The sequence below is a fragment of the Perognathus longimembris genome, chromosome 1, assembly GCF_023159225.1.
Source record: "Perognathus longimembris pacificus isolate PPM17 chromosome 1, ASM2315922v1, whole genome shotgun sequence".
Taxonomy (NCBI): Eukaryota; Metazoa; Chordata; class Mammalia; order Rodentia; family Heteromyidae; genus Perognathus; species Perognathus longimembris.
The window spans coordinates 143116532-143136614 of NC_063161.1; the positions used below are offsets into that span (position 1 = coordinate 143116532).

General features: G+C 41.2%; 1 protein-coding gene across 1 annotated transcript in view; it reads left to right on the top strand.

Annotated features, from left to right (window-relative positions):
* Positions 1–10948, top strand: part of Ugcg (UDP-glucose ceramide glucosyltransferase) — a 37441-nt gene extending 26493 nt beyond the window's left edge. The window contains exons 4-9 of the mRNA XM_048339111.1: positions 353–454; positions 2251–2363; positions 4660–4838; positions 5753–5839; positions 7004–7193; positions 8338–10948. Coding sequence (XP_048195068.1) covers positions 353–454; positions 2251–2363; positions 4660–4838; positions 5753–5839; positions 7004–7193; positions 8338–8508 — 842 coding nt within the window. The 3' untranslated portion in view covers positions 8509–10948. The remainder of the gene's footprint in view (positions 1–352; positions 455–2250; positions 2364–4659; positions 4839–5752; positions 5840–7003; positions 7194–8337) is intronic.
* Positions 10949–20083: the final 9135 nt, after the last annotated feature.

Here is a 20083-nt window from a genome sequence, read left to right on the forward strand (position 1 = left end):
ACAGAAAGCCAGAAGTGAGACTATGGTTCAAGTGATAGAGCACTAGCTTTTAATGGTAAAATTAAGGGACAAAGTCTAGTCCCTGAATTGAAGCCCCAGGAGTGCCAGAAAAAGGAAAAAAAAATTAGAAAATGAGACTGAATTTTCAGAAGCAAATAATAGAATTCTCTTTTGGGGAATGATTTTTTTTCTAGATACATTATTCTGAATAACAAAGAATTTAAAAGGATGTGAAGGAATACGTCATTTAAATGATTAAATATGAAATCCTTTATACTCCTTCTTACCGTGTGTCTTTAATAGACAGTATTTTCACTATTGTATCCTCTATTATTATGCCTTTATGTTTCAGGTGGCAAAAAAGTTGGCATTAATCCTAAAATTAATAATTTGATGCCAGGATATGAAGTTGCAAAGTATGATCTTATATGGATTTGTGATAGTGGAATAAGAGGTGAGGTGGTTTGTTTTTTTTAATACATTTTATGAAACTGTTCATTCCATGATAAAATGCCAAAAACAAAAGTTTACTAGTCTTAATTATTTGCCTGATAAGGTAATGTCATGGTACTAAATCCAACTCTACTCTCTAAGATTACTATTTTTTAGACGGTTATATTATTATTAAAGTATCTCATTTTGAAGAGAAAATTCTAGCCATTAGAAAAATAGTCTGGTCTATTATCCAGTCTACAAACTATCATGTGTGTAACTTTACCCTTATCTGTGTGACACTACTTTTTTTCTTAAACCTAATACACTGATCTCAAACAGAGACAAGATCAGTAAGTATATGGTTTCCTGGGAGAAATATTTTTATCAGGATTTATGTGTGTATCTTTTTATATGTATGTGTATGTCTTATTTATATATCTTTTTACTTATATTTATATGTCTTTTTACTTCGATGATTTTAGCAAGGAGCCTTTTATATTCTGAAATTCTATTTTTTCATTTTTAGACATGTTCCCTTAATAATGCTTTGTTATTATTTTAGTTAGCTTTAGTTTTTCAGCCTCAACACTGTTGACATCTTGGGCCTGGTGGTCTTTTTTGTCATGGCTTTTCCATAGGCGGTGTTAACACCATCCTTACCCACTAGCACCTCCTTCTCAGTTGGAACACCCAAAAATGTCTGCAGGCATTCTTTGTACAGAGGAATTGCTTCTGATTCAGAACATTGGGCTAGACAGACTATGATCCAATACTCCAGGTATCATGTGGCTCATGCCTGTAATCTGTTACTCAGGAGGCTAAGATCTGAGCATCATGGACCTAGCAGACAAATACAAGAGACTCTTATTTCCAATTGATTTATCTCTAGTTAACCAAGAAAAAAACTAGTGGAGCTGTAGCTCAAGAGTAGAGCACCAGCCTTGAGTGAAAAAGCTAAGCAGGAGCCAAGAAACCCTGAGTTCAAGCCCTAGTACTGGCACTTTAAAAAAGAAAAAGAAAAAGAAGCTGGGTACCAGTGGCTCATGCCTATAATCCTAACTACTCAGAAGGCTGAGATCTGAGGATCACACACACAAAGACTAAAAGGAAATAAGAAATTAAGTAAATCACCTAAAATAATATACTATGTTACTTGAAGACAAGGCAATAATTTAGAATTTTTCATTACTTTCAAATGCATCTTTGAAAATTATTAGTATTGTAATTCTCTTTGACATGAATCAGGATGGCTACAACCATAACAGCTCACAGTCAGAGTCCGTTTGTTTCTTCACCTTTGTAATCTTATTGTTACTGTCACATATTCTGTCAAGTCTATCAGTGAACAAATCTCAGCAAACTTAAGGGTGGCACTTTCCCATTAGCAGGTCTGTGAGCCTCACCTCCTGTGGGCAATGAGTGGAGACAGGAACTGAGGCCCTTTGACCTCTGCTTCTGAACTTTTTCCTAGGACACTTGATTCTGAATCTGGGTTGGGGCTCTGACACAGGGTACCACTTTCAAGGTGTACCCTGCCTCTAACACATCTTAGCTATATTCTAGGCCAAAACCTGAACAGAGTAAACTGGCTGAGCAACACAGGATGCCTTTTAGAAATGGTGTATTCTACTCCAAAAAAAATGTAAAATATACATATTGAAAAGAAAATTACTCTTATGATACTTTAGCACTTATTTTTATAAGAACCTAATAATATATTTTATACACTAGTATGCATTTTATTAAAAATAACTTTTCTCTCTCTTTTTCCCCCAACCTTGTTGTTTTTGTTTGTCTTTTTGTTTATAATTTCAGTAATTCCAGACACACTAACTGACATGGTCAATCAAATGACAGAGAAAGTAGGCTTGGTTCACGGGCTGCCATATGTAGCAGACAGACAAGGCTTTGCTGCCACATTAGAGCAGGTGAGTGGCCTGGTTGTTTACATCATGTTTGCATTTCTAGTTCCGTCCTCTAGTAGTTACAGACTGTATTGAGGCTTGGGATTGGCTACCTGATGTTTACTGTGCCTGACATCCTGAAGAGGGGAGGACGGCTATTTTCATTCCTGAGACAGCCCTTGAGCCTGGGTTCCCTTCCTTGTTGAACTGAGCTCCACCTAGTGAGCTTCCCACAATGAAATGTGTGTGCTGCGGTGCTCTTGCCAGCTGGACGCAGGCTAAACGTTGTGAGTTCTACAAGTTCACTTTAGATGGTTCTATAAAAGAACAGAATCGCCTTCTTGTAAAGATTCAAACTAATTTAAAAAACTTTTCACATATCATGAAGTATTTCAAATATACACAGAATAATTGTTCGCGCAAGTCCATCTGAATCCTGTGCATGTACGTGAACCCAGGGCCTGGATACTATCCCTCCAGCTCTTTCACTCAAGGCTGGTACTCTACCACATGAACCACAGCTTTGGTTCCTGCTTTTTTTTTTATAATTAGAGATAAGTCTCTCAGATCTGTGTTCTTGGGCTGGCTTCAACTGCAGTCCTCAGATCTCATCCTTTTGAGTAGTTAGGATTACAGGCATGAGCCACGGGTGGTGGGCCTTGTTCCCTATAAGTTCTTTTTGGAACATTGTTAATAATCATTGTTTCCTCTTCAGCCTTTTGTGTTTGGGGGTTGGCATTACTTTTTGCTTGTATGTCTGTTTGTGTTCCTGGAGATCACTCTCAGAGTCTCATACACACTAGCAAGTTTTCCACCACAGAGCAACAGCTCCAATTCTGTCTGTTCACCTTATAAAATAAATGTTAATTTGTGCCAAATAAATTATGGAAAAGTAGTCAAGGCAGTACATAAATTCAGAATCCTAAAAGCTAGAGGAAATGGTTTTACAACCTAAGATTTTGGTTTTTTCTTAGCATTTTGGCCCTTGGGATTCTAATACTTTTCCTATACCTATAAAAAAATATAGTTGGGAGCCAGGCACCTGTGTCTCATGCCTGTAATCCTAGCTAGTCAGGTGGCTGAGATCTGAGGATGCGGTCTAAAGCCAGCCAGGGCAGGAAAATCCATGAGACTCTTGTTTCCAATTACTCAACAAAAAGCCTGAAATGGAGCTGTTGCTCAAGTGGTAGCGTGCTAGCCTTGAGCAAAAAAGCTTGGGGACAGGGCCCAGGTCCTGAGTTGGAGCCCTAGAACCAGCATACACACACACAGACACACACGCACACACGCACACACATACACACATGCCCGTACATACACCATCCCATGCAAGGAAAAGTTTGAGACTCCATCTCAACCAGTGCCTAGGGGAGGTACACTGGAGATTGGGTTGTGGTGGTTCAAGGCCAACCCAGACAGAAAAAGTTCTGAAGCCATCTCAATCGATGACTGGATGCTGTGGTGCATGCCAGTTATCGAAGTTGAGGAGGTAGGATGCAGTGCCTGCCATTTCCAGTTACCTGAGGAAGCACAAGGAAGAGACTCAGAGTCCAGGCTGGCTGGAACATAAAGCAAGACTCTGCCTCAAAAATTGCCTGTGGAGGGCTGGGAATATGGCCTAGTGGCAAGAGTGCCTGACTCGTATACATGAAGCCCTGGGTTCGATTCCCCAGCACCACATATGTAGAAAATGGCCAGAAGTGGCGCTGTGGCTCAAGTGGCAGAGTGCTAGCCTTGAGCGGGAAGAAGCCAGGGACAGTGCTCAGGCCCTGAGTCCAAGGCCCAGGACTGGCAAAAAAAAAAAAAAAAAAAAATTGCCCGTGTAAAAAGAGGCTGGAGACAAGGCTCAAGTAGCAAAGCACCTGCCTAGCAAATGCTAAATCCTAAATTTAATCCCCAGTTGGGAGCTGGTGGAAGTTGGCATGGGGTAACTATTTCTCTTTTTTGTCTCTGTCTTTATCTTCCTTTTGGGGAGAGGTAGAGATTAAGACAATGTCTTACCATGTAGCCGAGGTTGAGCTAGAACAAATCGTCCTGCCCTCCATCTCCCAGGTGCTGGGATTATAGCCATGTGCCACCATATCCTGCCTTCATGTAAATAATTCTTAGTAATGATGATAACAAGTATTGTCAGCCAAATAAATTACTAACTGCCTGTTATATTTTTATTTGGGTAGGTTATATAAAAACAATTTACTTGAATTATACTTAAAGAATTATACTTTGAATTATACTTAAAGAAAAATTATTAGGAATAAGCTTATAGACACCAAACTTATAAAGTCCTAATAGTATACATTTGTGGGTTTTTGGCGGGCAGGTGTATTTTGGAACTTCACATCCAAGGTCCTACATCTCTGCCAATGTCACTGGCTTCAAGTGTGTGACAGGAATGTCCTGTTTAATGAGGAAGGATGTGCTAGATCAAGCAGGAGGGCTGATCGCTTTTGCTCAATACATCGCTGAAGATTATTTCATGGCCAAGGCAATAGCTGACCGGTAAGAAGACAAAATGAAGCCCCCATATTTGTAGTACCTAACTTTGTTCTTTCTGTTCAAACCATGCCTTTGTTGGGCTGGAGGCATGGTACAAGTGGTAAAACACCAAGGACTTTTTAAAAAAAATCTTACTTTTTGCTGGTGGGTGCAGAGTAGATGAGTAATTTTGACAAAAAGTTTGTATTAATTATTCACAGGCATACACTAGTGGAGCAAGTCCATTTGTCTCTATTCAAGTGCATGTGGTTTGAAGGACTGAAAGGAAACGTGTCTGTGGTCATGTATTTTCATTAATGTAAATGTGAATCTCAGTGTCTTTTTGAAGAACTAAAGCTACTGATGAAGTCATAGGCCCTAAGGAGGTGAAAGATTAAAATTGTCATTTCAAAATTGGACATTCTCAGCGCATTATCTGGTGCTTTGTTATTAAGCCACTTACTGACTCCTGTGATTGACTTCTAGCATTTTACCATCACAAAGACCTGTTTGATTTGAGGAGATCACTTGTCTTATACCATTATTTCTTTAAAAGTATGGGCAACAACAACAAAAAAGAAGCATATTTTTCAGAGTTCTCCTCTAAGGGAGTTCATGGTGGTCAAATGTCTTCAATGAAATAATGTTTTGTTTACATTTTTTGCTGAAGCACACATGCCTTTTGTGAAGAGGGGCTGGGGAGGGCACTCTCCATGACTGTTTTCAGAATGACCACACTTTTTAACTTTCTGAAATTGTGATGATCCTTAAAGTTTGTAGATGGAACACCTTAGGCCAATATAATTGCTCAATCCTGAGAATGAGGCTCGCCCTGGATCTCAGCAGTTCCTTACCTGTAGTGATTAGTGATGGCATAACCGGTTGGGCTCTCGTGTGTTTGTCACCTGAGATCACTTTGTAATTATCTTCCTTTGCAGAGGTTGGAGGTTTGCAATGTCCACACAAGTTGCCATGCAAAACTCTGGTTCCTACTCAATTTCTCAGTTTCAATCCAGAATGATCAGGTAACTTTGTTAAAAGAAAGGTGGTGAGGGGAGATATTTCTAAAAGTGAGATTATTTTTTTGTTTAGGTCCAGAAAATAAAGTTTAAGTTATTTCTGTATTCAAGTAAATGAAACATATTATACATATACATAGTGGGGGGGAGGGGTGCTGTTACTGGGTCTTGAAGTCAGGACTTAGGAACTGTCCTTTAGCTTTTTTGCTCAAAACTAGAGCTCTGCTACTTGTCCACTTCTGGCTTTTGGTTAGTTAATTGGAGATAAGTCTCAAAGACTTTCTTACCTAGGCCAGCTTTGAGCTGCAATCCTCAGTCTCAGCCTCCTGAGTAGCTAGAATTATGAGCACAAGCAACTGGCACTCAGATAAGAATTTCCTTTCTCAATATACATGCATATATAGTGAACAGTGAAATTTTTTGTGTTGTCCTTTTTGTTTTTGTCAGTCAGAGGCTTGACCACAGGACCTGGGCACTGTCCTTGAGCTCTTTAGCTCAAGGCTAGTGCTCTACCACTTGAGCCACAGTGCCACTTCCAGTTTTCTGTTGGTTAATTGGAGATATAGAGTCTCACAGACTTTCCTGCCTGAGCTGGCTTTGAACCATGATGATCAGATCTCTGCTTCCTAAGTAGCTCGGATTACAGGCATGAGCCACGGACACCTGGCGTTTTAAAAAATGTATTAAGACTGAGTTTTCAGGGCCTGGGGATATAGCCTAGAGGCAAGAGTGCCTGCCTTGGATACACGAGGCCCTAGGTTCGATTCCCCAGCACCACATATACAGAAAACGGCCAGAAGCAGCGCTGTGGCTCAAGTGGCGGAGTGCTAGCCTTGAGCGAGAAGAAGCCAGGGACAGTGCTCAGGCCCGGAGTCCAAGGCCCAGGACTGGCCAAAAAAAAAAAAAAGACTGAGTTTTCATATGCTGATTTCTAATTTTTTAACTTTCTATACCTTCATTGAATTTTACAGTCTGTAGTCATGTAGCACATAGACTGTATCAATGAATTTAAGACCTTTCCCTTTAGTAGACTAAAAGTAGAGAAGAGATTTGTAGACCAAAGAATGAAGAAATAAACAATAAACTAATAGTCTTTTAGGAAATCGGTCATTGGTTAGTCTTGTAACCTGGCTGTTATCCAGAAGAAAATCTTTTTCTTTTCTATTTTAGGTGGACCAAATTGCGAATTAATATGCTTCCTGCTACAATCATTTGTGAGCCAATTTCTGAATGCTTTGTTGCCAGTTTAATTATCGGATGGGCGGCCCACCATGTATTCAGATGGGATATTATGGTATTTTTCATGTGTCATTGCCTGGCGTGGTTTATATTTGACTACATTCAGCTCAGGGGTGTCCAGGTATGTGAATAGGCATGGAAAGGGTGGTAGGCATTTGGTAGAATGAAAACGCTTCTAATTTAGAAAGATTGGAGCCATTCTTCTGTTTCTTATTGAAGGTTAATATTAGGGTGTTTTGTTTTGTTTTCTTCTGTACTGGGGGGGCTGAACTGAGAGGCATATGCATACTAGGTGAGTGCCCTACCACTTGAGCTATACTCCCAGCCTTGTTGATGATGGTGTTATTTTGTTTTTGAGATAGGGTCTTTGCCTGAACTGACCCTGGCCCCATACTCTTCCTGTAGCTGGGATTATAAATAAGCATATACCATGTTCTAATAATAGATTTTCACATTTCTTTCCCAAGTGGAACATGGACATACAGTTTTACTTAATTTAAACTTTAGTTGGTTATGCAATCATTTTTTTATCAAGGCTCCCAAAAAGTGACTAGGCAAATCAACCAATATTCAAATTAGGGTGACCTTACAATAACATTCTGCTTTTACTAACAACCAACATTTTCTGTTTGTTTCTTTGTTTGTTTGCCAGTCCTGGGCTTGGACTCAGGGCCTGAGCACTGTCCCTGGCCTTCTCTCTATATATGGTGCTGAGGAATCAAACCCAGAGCTTAATGTATATGAGACAAGCACTCTTGCCACTGGGCCATCCGTATTCCTGGCCCACAACCAACATTTTCTTAAATAGTATTGCATGGCAGCCGAATTTTCTGAAAAAAAACAGACTTGATTTTCTGTAATGTGCTTAAAAATAATTAAATCCTGTGTGTGAGTGTGCATGCCTGTGTACGTGTGCATGCGTGTGTGTGTGTGTCTGTATGTGTGTGTGTATATGCATACATGAGTGTATGTTTGTACTAGGGCTTGAAGTCAAGACCTGGCACTGTCCCTTCACTTTTTTGCTCAAAACTGGTGCTCTATTACTTGAGCCACAGCCCACTTCTGGCTTTGGGGTGATTCACTGGAGAGAAGAGTCTCACAGACATTCCCACCCATGCTGGCTTTAAACTGCAATTCTCACATGTCAGCCTCTTGAGTCATTAGGATCAGGAGCCTAAGGCGCTGGTGCTGGGATAAGAATTGCCTTTCTTTCTTTTTAAAAGCTGGGTTTTAATCTGACAAAATATGTTTGTTTCACCTCCTAGGGTGGCTCACTGTGTTTTTCAAAACTCGACTATGCAGTTGCTTGGTTCATCCGCGAGTCCATGACAATATATATTTTTTTGTCGGCGTTGTGGGACCCCACGATAAGCTGGAGAACCGGCCGCTATCGGCTGCGCTGTGGAGGCACGGCCGAGGAAATCCTTGATGTATAGCTGCAGCTCTGCGACAGCGTGGAAGGAGAGAAAGAAAAGTATTACAAATTATGTTTCTATAAACGCTTTTCAACTTCTACCTTCAGTAGTTTTATCCCATGTATGTTTTCATATCTGTTCTTTAATTTATTGCATGGCGCTTGCATCTGTGAAAAGAGAGGAAAAACAAACAACAACAACAACAAAAAAAACAACAACCAACTCATCTGTAGTCTTGGCCAAATGGTACATTTTGTTTTGTGGAAGTAGGGAATCAAAAGAAGTGGTTCTAGGAACCCAGGTTTGGTTTTTGTTGTTTATTTTTTTAAACAAATATATATATATATATATATGAACACATATATATGCATATATGCCTAAATATGTGTATATATATGAATGCTCTGTGACAAACACTATGACAGTATCCTTCAACAGAGAAAGTTTCTTCCTTGTGAGTACATTCATGCAGAACATGAAAGGCAATACCTTGCAGGGTTTAGGGAGACTAAGTCTGTATTCAGTCCAAGCGATTCTACCTGAGAAACTTTTTCATGCTTTAATGCCTACCTCTTGTAGTTTTTGCAGAGCAAATATAAATTGTAATAAGGTAGCTAGGCCTTGCAAAAACAAATGGAAAAAAACTTTAAAAAAATAATAATAATGAGAGAGTTGGGGTCTAATATTTATATGAATTTGTGAGACTTTTTTTTAAATTTTGGTCTCACTGTGATGAACCAAAAGTGGCTGAGTTTTGTTTTGTTGCTTTTTTTTTTTAATTGTAACCATGTATTGAAGGCATCTTTTTGACCAACTCTTGTTGGTTCTGTCTTGAACCATTGTTAATAATCACTGTGCTATAATTAGTATAGCTAGATCTCTCCTTCCCTGCACCTTGCCTAGCCCACCCCATCTTTCCTTAAATTTTTTTTGGGGGGGCGGGTGGGATTGGGGATGATTTTGTTTTAGTGTGAGTGGATATTTTGATAGTTGTAAGAAGAAATGCATTTCAGACACATTTCAACCATGAGCTATTTTCTTACACTGTATGTCTTGTTAATAAGAATGTAATTTCATGATACAGGTATTTAATATCTTTTTAAAGTAAATCCTCTAGCCATCAATTAATTGCAGTAGAATATTCATAAGAGCAGGCAGAATGAGTTTTAAAATCAATCAGTATCAAACAAAGTCTACTGTGTGTGTGTTGTTGTGTTTTTTTTTTACTATGATAGTCTAGTCTTATTTAAATTGGACTTTTGTATTCCAGTTTGTATGACAAAATAGACTAGATCATTGCTAGCTGTAAATGCATGCCGTGTTTCACTCTTCAACCCCACTGTATGGCTAAACTTGCTCATCAGGTTCTGCTTAACTTGTGGTGAACTGGACTTGTTTTGGGGTTTTTTTTTGTTGTTGCTTTTTTTTTTTTTAATAGCAAAAATGTAAGGGACAGTGCATAAGCCTCTTTCACCCTTTCTGTTTTTGGTAGTGGCATTTTGCCTTTTCTTCCGGTTTAGGTGACGTGTTGTCCTTTCAATACCTACTACAGGGCTAACACTGGCAATATGTCAGCTCAGGTCCTTTGTTTTCTAGAATTCTCATGTCAATGCATAATGTGTAGCAGATTAGCAATAACTCCATAGGTAGAGAAAACACTTTTCACTGTACTGAGCCAATTCATTGACTGTGTAATGACTGACTATGCTTTGTTAAAATGGCAGTGTATCTGAAAATGTGTATATGCTTAGGTATATACACCCTTTTTTATTTCAGTTTTTTTTCCACTGGGCCAAACTGCTTCATCATCTTTCTTTTTTTTCTTTTTTTGCCTTATGATGAATTTGTTTGAAGGGCATTTTCTTCATGAACAAAGGCTTGGCTGTATTTCCCTTTCTTTGTGTGCAATGGATATAGAATTGATTCGTTGAGGAAAGGTGCACAGTGAGAAACAGTCTAGTTGTGACCCACTCCATGTTTGTTTTTATGTCATCAACCCCACCTGAGTTGCATGTTGCTGACCATGTTTGTGATCTGTTGGTAATTGTTTCTTGAAGTTTGGTTGATGCCGTCCTTTGCCCTGCTGAAGTGAAATCTTGCTTCTTTGCTTTTTTGCTGATCTCAGTATGGGCAAAGAAACAGAACCAAAATGGCTGGACAGACTTCTTGTATGCTGTAAATATAAATAATGACTGTTCTCTGCGTGTGTTTTCTGTGATAGTGGAATATTTCCTTCAAGCGAAGCTTTCACGTGAACAGACAGTGACTCTTTGTTTAGCAAGTTTGGAGTGAAAATAAAATAATAAGAAATAATATAAATATTGAAGAAAGCACAACAGAACTGTAGTAGGAGTCCAAATTTATAAAACCCAGTCATTGTCTAGAATTTACCGTGTTTTATTTAAAATTATTGTCTTAAAGTTTTTTTGTTGGAAAACAATAAAAATTTGAATACAATCAAGACATTCTCAATAGTGTTTCTTTTTGCTGTTGTTGACTGTCTTTTTTTGTTATGTGTTTTTATAATTAATCTAGCAGGTTACCCCCACATCAGAATTATGAGAAGGGTTCTGTCAAGTCTTCCTTTTGAAATCTATCCTTGTGCTGGTACAACAGTCTGTCCTGTGAACAAGTATGGGTGTTTTCTACCTTGGTTGCAAGTTATAGTCACTGGAGAGGTGTTTTTTTTAAAAAAACAAAAACAAAACAAATGCCAGCCAGGCACCAATAGCTCACACCTGTAATCCTAGTAACTCAGGAGGCTGAGATCTTGAGGTTCATGGTTCAAAGACAGCCCAAACAAGCAAGTCTATGAGACTCTTATCTCTAACCATCAAAAAAAGTCAGAAGTGAAGGTATGGCTTAAGTAGTAGAGCACTGGCCTTGAGCACAGAAGTGTAGGGACAGTACCCAGGGTACAAGTGCACACACACACAGTTGTATATAAATGAGCCTGGGCTCTGCCTGTGGCTCTACTCTGAGAATCACTAACCCTTAACTATAGGCAGAAAGATCCCTTTGGCCATCTGCTGGGCTGACAGCCTGAACGCATGATTTTAGGTCTTATGTCTTCCAAGGCTAGGAAAGATAAAGCTGGATGGAGAAAGGACATTGCTGCTTGAGACCAAAGTGGGCAATAGATCCAGGGCTCTAAGCAAGAAGCATTCCAAGATCTGTTTTACCAACAACCTATGAAGAAAGAATATTCTTTAATTAGACACCAAATCCCAAGGGGAAAAGAATGTATTATAAGTTAAAAGTGCTTCCACCCCCCCCCCCAATAGCCTGAGGGTATTTCCAAATAGAGTCCTTATAAATGAGACCCCAAGCTGGATGCTGGTGGCTCACACCCTCAATCCTAGCTATTCAGGAGGCTGGGATCTCAGGATTGCTGTTTGAAACCAGTTGGGGTAGGAAAATCCATGAGATTCTTATCTCCAATTAACCACTAGAAAACCTGAAGTTGAGCAGTGGCTCACAGTAGCAGAGCATTAGCCTTGAGCAAAAGAGCTCAGGGACAGGAAGTGGCACTGTAGCTTATGTGGTAGAGCATTAGCCTTGAGCTAAGGATCTCAGGGACAGCGCCCAGGCCTAGAGGCCAAGCCCCATGACCAACCAAAAAAAAAAGTAAGAGAAAGAGCCCCCTTGCCCCTTCTGCCATGTAAGGATACAGAGAGAAGCACTGTCTGGACCAGGACATGTGCCCTTTATAGACACTTTCGTCTTGCCAGCATCTTGATTTCAGATATCCCACCCTCCAGATGAGGCAGAAATGAATTTCTGTTGTTTGTAAGCCACCCAATCTATGGTTCTCAGTTACAGCAAACCTAACACCGCACACCTGACCCTGTGGAGCTCATTCCTGCGTGTATACTTCTAACCCTTGAGGCTCAGGAATGACTAAAAAAAGATGAGTAAACCCTAGGATTTTTGTAGCTAGGCAACCTTGAGGATCCTTTGCCCTTATTTTAGAGTGAGGAAGCCAAGATTTCCCACTGAGAGAGTTGAGATCACAGGATTAGAAGACCAGAGAGCCTTGAGCCAAGTGGGGGCTAGCGTATAGACGGCATATCAAGTCCTCAGGTTGTACATTCCTCCTCGGGGGGTCACACTATTCAAACTTAATCTAAACCTTAACACTCTAAATGCACAGTTGCATTTGTTTGGAGGGGTTTTGATTGGACAGGGTCTTCCCTAGGTAGCCCCAGCTGGCTTTGAACTCACTAGCCTCCTGCCTCAGTCTCCTGAGTGCTGGAGTTCCAGGGGTGTGCTACCACACTTGGCTAAAACTCCATGCACAACCACATGTGTTCTGACTCTTCAGAGTCTTTATGGAAAACCAGATTCAAACCTGCAGAACAAGAATGTAAATTACTATCAGCTTAAGGTAAAATGCTTTACATACATTCATGATAGAGAAGATTGGTACATACCAATAGACTGAAAGTACTTCAGACTTTCTTCTAATGTGTATCAGGAGCTAGTGCTTGCCTGGTTACTCATTTCAAGTTATTAGGTCCATTTGGGTGGAAAGAAAACATTATTCCGTGGCCAGCTTCCACCTTACAGCAGCCAGGAGATGCATTTGATTGATTTGTTTTACAAATATTGATATGTGCAAGAGAGTTACAAAAAAATAACTCCAAGTTTTCTATAAAACAAATAGAGATACATGCCTTCAGCAGACCCTTAAGCAGCAAGCTGCCTAAGATGTGCCAAACCTTCCAGTGAGCCGGTTCCAGCTCTGGGAGAGATTGGCTCACTGCATCTGAGCATCTATCTATGCAGTAGTTTCTCATGGTTATGCTGTTCCGACTTAAAGTCATCAAGCTATCCATGCTAAACACATGCACTTGTAAGAATCTAATTGAAACCATTTTAGGGATAGTGTTTGTTTCCCTACAGGACTGAGCATCGATACCACCTTCCCTGCTGCCTGCAAGCTCCCAGTACGCACTTGCCTCTACTTTTAACCACCATCCCTGGGACTTCTGACATCTCCCCTCATGACTGACAGTGGGAAGCCAGCAGGGAAGGAAGCAGGATGGTGAAGTCTAGCACACAGGTGCAACTTTTGAGCCAGATTAGTAGTGTTACAAGTAGGGGCTGGGGCCAGGCATGGTGGCATACCTCTATAATCCCAGGACTTGAGAAGCTGATACAGGAGGGTCATAAGTTCAAATCTAGCCTGTGCTACCCAGCATAACCTTGTTCTAAAATGAAAAAGACACAAGAAATGTATTCACTGCCTTATTATGTAACTGTACCCCTTTTTCACAACACCTTGTCAATAAAATTTAATTTAAAAAAAAGGAAAAAAGGGTTAAGGGGGGATTGGGGAGTCATTTCCATAGAGCTGATGACAGGATGATGAATATGATCATCAAAGACTGTCTCAAGAGAGATGGAAGAAAACATTCAGAAAGAGGCTGCCAAACCCACACTGGGCTGTTGTAGCTATGGACTTTGGACAACTTCCTTAATCTCAGAGCCGGGTGAATGGTGAAGGCCTTCTTAGGTGAGAGAGGATCAAATGAGGTAATGTATTTACAAAGCATCATGATGGTTCCGTTCTGTCTTCCCACAAGAAAAAAACTAATCATAAACAAAAATCTTGGGGATGGGGGCTGGGGATATGGCCTAGTGGCTAGAGTGCCTGCCTCGTATTCATGAGGCCCTGGGTTCAATTCCCCAGCACCACATATACAGAAAATGGCCAGAAGTGGCGCTGTGGCTCAAGTGGCAGAGTGCTAGCCTTGAGCAAAAAGAAGCCAGGGACAGTGCTCAGGCCCTGAGTCCAAGCCCCAAGACTGGCCAAAACAACAACAACAACAACAACAACAAATCTTGGGGGTACCTTGCAAAGAGATCCCAAGAAGAAACTGGTCAGGGAAGGGTTGAGATGCCACAGGAGCAGATCTAGTCCCTGAGGTACTACGGGAGGGGGAAGGGAGGTGTTGGATGTCATTCCATTGTGCGTTCCCCAGAGAATAATAGGTAAAGGAACCATTCAGGAGTCATGTCACTTCTGTAGGAATGACACTTCTGGTCTGATGTGATGGTACATTTTTTTTTCTTTTTTAATGATAAAGGAACAGGACTTTCAGAGCCAGGAATTGCGCATGTCCCTCAAGAGTAGCCTTGTCTCTTATGTCAGAGAAACCTTTAGAGACAGAGTGGGAGCTCCTGGGAAGCCCTTTTGGCAGAGCAGAGCAGAAATCAGCTCGTTCAGGCTGAGGAGTTCGAGAAGAAAAATGGGCACATGGATCTGTGAACGGCAGCCCAGTGAAACTAGGCTTAGAAAAATTCTGACTTAAATTCTCCAAGGACTCTGCTACTTCAGCCATATAGTGTATTTTCATTTTGTTCTTATTTGCTTAGTTTTGCTTAAGCTGTTGGTTTACTTCCTGCTTTGTCATTATATTGACACACAGCTTAAGCCAACTTTGGCTTCTTTGTTATCTTATTGTTAAAATAGGGGCTGGTAAGATTTCATTTTTTAATGTTTATTAGCCCTTGCAGCTTCTTCCATTTCTTAACCTAATTTAAATGAGTATCTAATTTTTTGTTGTTTGATTATGTTTGGGCGGGGGCAATCCTGAGGCTGAACTCAGGGTACTGTCCCTTAGCTTTATCTTCTCAAGGCTGGCATTCTACCATTTGAGCCACAGCTTGACTTTTGTCGGTTAATTGGAAACAAGAAGTTCACAGATTGCCCTGCCTGGGCTGGCTTTGAATCATGATCCTCAGATCTCAACCTCCTGAGTAACTAGGGTTACAGGTGTCAGCCACTGGTGCCCGTCTAAATGAGAATCTAAGTGATCTCATAGCTTATGCCACATCTCTTCTCGTTTAAACCACACAAATCAGTTTATAGGATCAAACAGAACCTTTCACTCTTGGAAACACTCTCATACTTAGGGTAATGTTTCCCTGAGGTGAGACGATTAATTAATTAGCATTTGTTCAACTAATTGGCCCAGAAAAGTTGTCCAGATCAAAGATCCTTCCTCTGAGTGTCATTTCTGTCATTTCCAAAGAAACATTTTCAACTTTTAAGTATGTTCAGAGGATGTATACATATTTGAAGTTATGAAATAAAGCATAGTTGATTCAATCTCTGCAACAAAGAAAAAATGAAGGGAGGGAAAGTGGGAAAAAAATGAGGGAGAGGGCAACAATGTTCAACAAGAAATGTACACATTACCTTACGTATATAACTGTAACCCTCTGTACATCACCTTGACAATAAAGTTAAACATTTTAAAAAGCATAGCTGATCTTTGGTACTATTATTTTGGTTTGTTTCCAAACTCTAGACTTGAGAGTTAGGGTGTGCTAACTGGAAACATTTGGCCTTTTTTTTTTTTTTTTTAACCTCCATGTTCTTGAAAAAAATATTTAGCTATTTTCTGTTTCTTAAATGTTTAAAAGAACTTTATAAAACCTAAAACCTAATGGTCCTGATGCGTCCATGACTTTAAGTCTATTTCATGGATATGAATCTTTATATTTTCTTTTTCCATTAAGTGTGTGTGTGTGTGTGTGTGTGTGTACAAGGACTTGGACGCAGGGCCTTCCACTCTTGCTAATGGCTGGTACTCTACTACTTGAACCACTCTACTTCCTCAGCTCGTATTTTCTACACACTGGAAGTCAGATTTTGACGTTTATACACTAGAGCTAAACATGGCATCTTTCATAATTCTTTCCAAAGACTTTTGGACCCGGAAGTTTGTGGCCCCAGTGCCCACTGCCCGTGAGCTTGTGAGCCTCTGTGTTCTGAGAACAGAGCTATAGACGAAGCCGGCCCTTTCAAGCCCATCCTTATCTTTAGACGACCAGTAAAACCTAGTCTCTTTTCTTTTTCTTTTTTGGAAGTTCTAACATTTGAACTCAGGACCTGAACTTTGCAGGCAAGCCTCCAGCCCTTTTTGCTTTTGTTACTTTCCAGTCTCCGTTTTTGATGGGAGCCAATCTCAGATCATGATATTCTACCTACACTTCCTGCACAGCTGTGATTATAGACAAGCGCAGCTTGTTTGTTGAGATGGAGGTCCCCATAACTTTCTTACCTAGGCTGGGTTGGAACCACATTCCTCTGACCTCTGCCTCCATACTAACTGGGATTATAAGTATGAGCCACCACACCCGGGCTGCCTCTCTTCCTAAAACTAGCATGCTTGATCTTGCCTTCAGGATCAAGCCTGTTTTGTTTCTGGCCACGAGGTTCAAACATGGCTTCCTCCATCCTCTCCCTCACCACTTTCCTGACTCCTCAGCTAACTGATCCTTGTAGTGAACTTCCTTTTGTTTCCTGATATCTGCACGCCCTGTTCTGGACCTTGGCCCAGTTAGTTCTTGAACTGGGATCCCAGTTCCTCTGACCAATCCTTGCTTTGCCCATGGAAATCGCCCCAGATGCCTGCTCCTCCCAGGCAGGGGGAGCAGGTCCTCTCCTCTCAGGAGTGTACCCAGTGTCTACATTTACACAGACTCACCTTTCTGCCTTAACACACATTCATTTTTTTTTAAGTTGCCTCTTCCATTGTGCTCATCTTAGATCAGAAGTGAAGGGAAGAGAGCACCAATAACTTCCTGGAATTCCTATCTATCCCCTACACCTAGCTTAAGACAGCACACCTAGTTCTTTATAGTGAACAAATTAATGCACAAATAAAGATAAGCATACCCATATTGGTCATATGCTTACAAGCAATCACATCATACCCAGGATGGCCGAGGTGGCCAGACTTGACTTCACATTCCAGCTCTGCCCTAGGATTCTTGTGCTTCCATGGGCTTGGATAATGTTATGGACTTTGGATTGGTGTGAGGATTACAGGGAAGAACACATATGGAGAGTCACAGTCTCTATGAAATCTATGTGTTGCTATGAGAGGGGTCTCAGACTCTAGGTTGTGAGGGGAACATTGTTCCACCATCTGATGAGAGGGTCTCAGTCTGTTCTAGAGGAAATGACTCTCAACACTTGATGCTGCAAAGCAAAACAATCTATTGAAACTATTATAAATAGTACTCTAAGTGCCTGCATACTACTTATTATCCAGAACGTTAGACCCAATGGATTGACCTGCAAAGACAAGTGGGCAGCTGTAGGGGCTCATTGCACCATGAATAGTGTCACGAGGATAGCCCACAGTGTCTACCACAGATGCATTCCCAGTGAGTCCTGCGTACATCACTAGGACTGCGACACCAAGACAACATTCTAGGGACTTCACCTGCCTGGAAAGTTTCCAGCTGCTATTCTTGTCATGCACAACTGGTTCGCTATTATCCAAAGACTATCTCCACCTGGTCTTTAGGCACAGAAAACAGCAAAGCATGGGTGTGGCCTAGGTTTTTCCAGAACTGCCCACCTAGCTTTGTGGTTTTGATGGCTGTCTAACTGTGTATAAATATGAATGGTTCAAAATGTCAACAGCAGTGTCCAAGGCCCACAAGATGGAGCCAAGGACTCTGCCTCCCTACAGGCTTTCCTGACGTTCAGATCCAGGCACTTCCAACACTGTGAGAAACATCTCAGTAGACATGAGTCACCAGCAAGACTCATGTCACACAGGGCAGGAATCCTGGAGCCGGGCTTGATGGTACTCGCTTGTCATCCTTACACTTGGGAAACTGAGGCAGGACAGTTCCAACCTTGAGGCTAGCCTGGGCTACATAGCAAAATGGGAGTGTGATGGAGAACAGAGGCTCACAACAGAGGGCATCATTTTGTTGAGCTCTAAGTACAACAGAAGGGTGATCACTAGAAGTTCTCAGAACACAAAAGTCTATAAACCATACCAAATGAAAAAGTAAATGTTGAGTGACCAAGAAGAAGGGTGGCACCAGATTCGGGAAGCAAAAGCAGAGGAAAACTCATTAGGAAAGGTAAGGACTTTTCCACTTTTATCCCCCCTCGGGAACTGAGATTTTGAACTTTGTCAACGGAGTAAGTTTGGGGCTCTTTTTTCTTTTCTTTCCTTTTTTTTTTTATTTTTTCTTTTGGTTAATTAGCCTGGAAGAGCAGGGCTGCAGGCAGGAAATGCCTGGAAGAATACCATGGCTGTGTTAAGTACGATTGAACCAAAATTGCCAGATGTAAACAAGAAGCATTCAGCCCACCTTGAGCAAAAAGAAGCTAGGGACAGTGCTCAGGCCCTGAGTTCAAGGCCCAGGACTGGCAAAAAAAAAAAAAAGAGTACAAACAAAAAACAAAAGGATCATGTAATTTTCAGGAAAGAGACTAAATTGCATTACCAGAGGATCTGGCTAAAGAAAGTGGAATTAATGTGAGAAACAGAAGTGAGCTTCAAACATGGTGAGGAGAGTATACATAGAGCACAAACATGAAATTATGGGTACTAGTGATATAGCTCAGAGGTACAGTGCCTGCCTAGCATGGACAAAGCCCCAGGCTCAACCCCCAGTACCAGAAGAAGGAAAAAAATTGTGGAGTGAAAAGATATGGCTTCTAAAAAAAGAGGAGGAGGAGGAGGAGGAGGAGGAGGAGGAGGAGGAGGAGGAGGAGGAGGAGGAGGAGGAGGAGGAGGAGGAGGAGGAGGAGGAGGAGGAGGAGGAGGAGGAGGAGGAGGAGGAGGAGGAGGAGGAGGAGGAGGAGGAGGAGGAGGAGGAGGAGGAGGAGGAGGAGGAGGAGGAGGAGGAGGAGGAGGAGGAGGAGAAGAAGAAGAAGAAGAAGAAGAAGAAGAAGAAGAAGAAGAAGAAGAAGAAGAAGAAGAAGAAGAAGAAGATGATGATGATATATGGCTTCTAAAATGAGAACCTAATGTAGAAATAGAACTTGAATAGAATAATCAGTGCTTCTGAGAATCAGATTAATAATTGGTATCTCAATAACAATCACAAAACATGCTACATCCTAAAAGAAACACACATACAAGACACAGAGGGCTAGTTAGGTGGAGACTTCAGAGTCTTAAAAAAACAAATTTCCAGAAAAAAATTAAAAAGGTAATCTGGGTACTCATAATCTTAGCTACTCAGGAGACTGAGATCTGAGGAGCAAGGTTCAAAGCCAGGCCAGAAGATAAGTTCAAGAGACTCTCATCTCCAATCAACCAGTAAAGAGCGAGAAGTGAAGGTGTAGCTCAAGTGATCAAGTGCCAGCTTTCAGCAGGTGTGGCCAGTGCCATCTTGACCACAGGTGAATTGTAGGGTCTGGCATCTTGTGTTCATAGGTGGGCCTGAATTCCCAAGGGAAGAGAAGTCCCACCCTCAGGTGATGGTTGTTTCTGAATCCCTGGATTCAGGGGCAGGCACTTGGTCTATAGGTTACTGAATCTGTCAGTCTAGTGCTTGGGACGGGAGCGTCCTGTGACCCTGCCCCCTAACCTGACCCTATTTAGGGTCAGACCAGCTCAGGTGCCATTATGCCATGCCACGTGTTTCTGTGTTCACATCCTGTGTCTTGTCTCTTGGCTCATTTCCTGTCATTTCCTGTCACCATGGTGTCTCAAGTCAGCTCTCCATTGGAGCTGAATTGGTTTGTTGGTATTGTTTTTATTCTCTCTTTCCTCCTGGCCTGTTTCCTAACAGTGTTAAGGGTATTTGTGGGCTGTAGACCTTT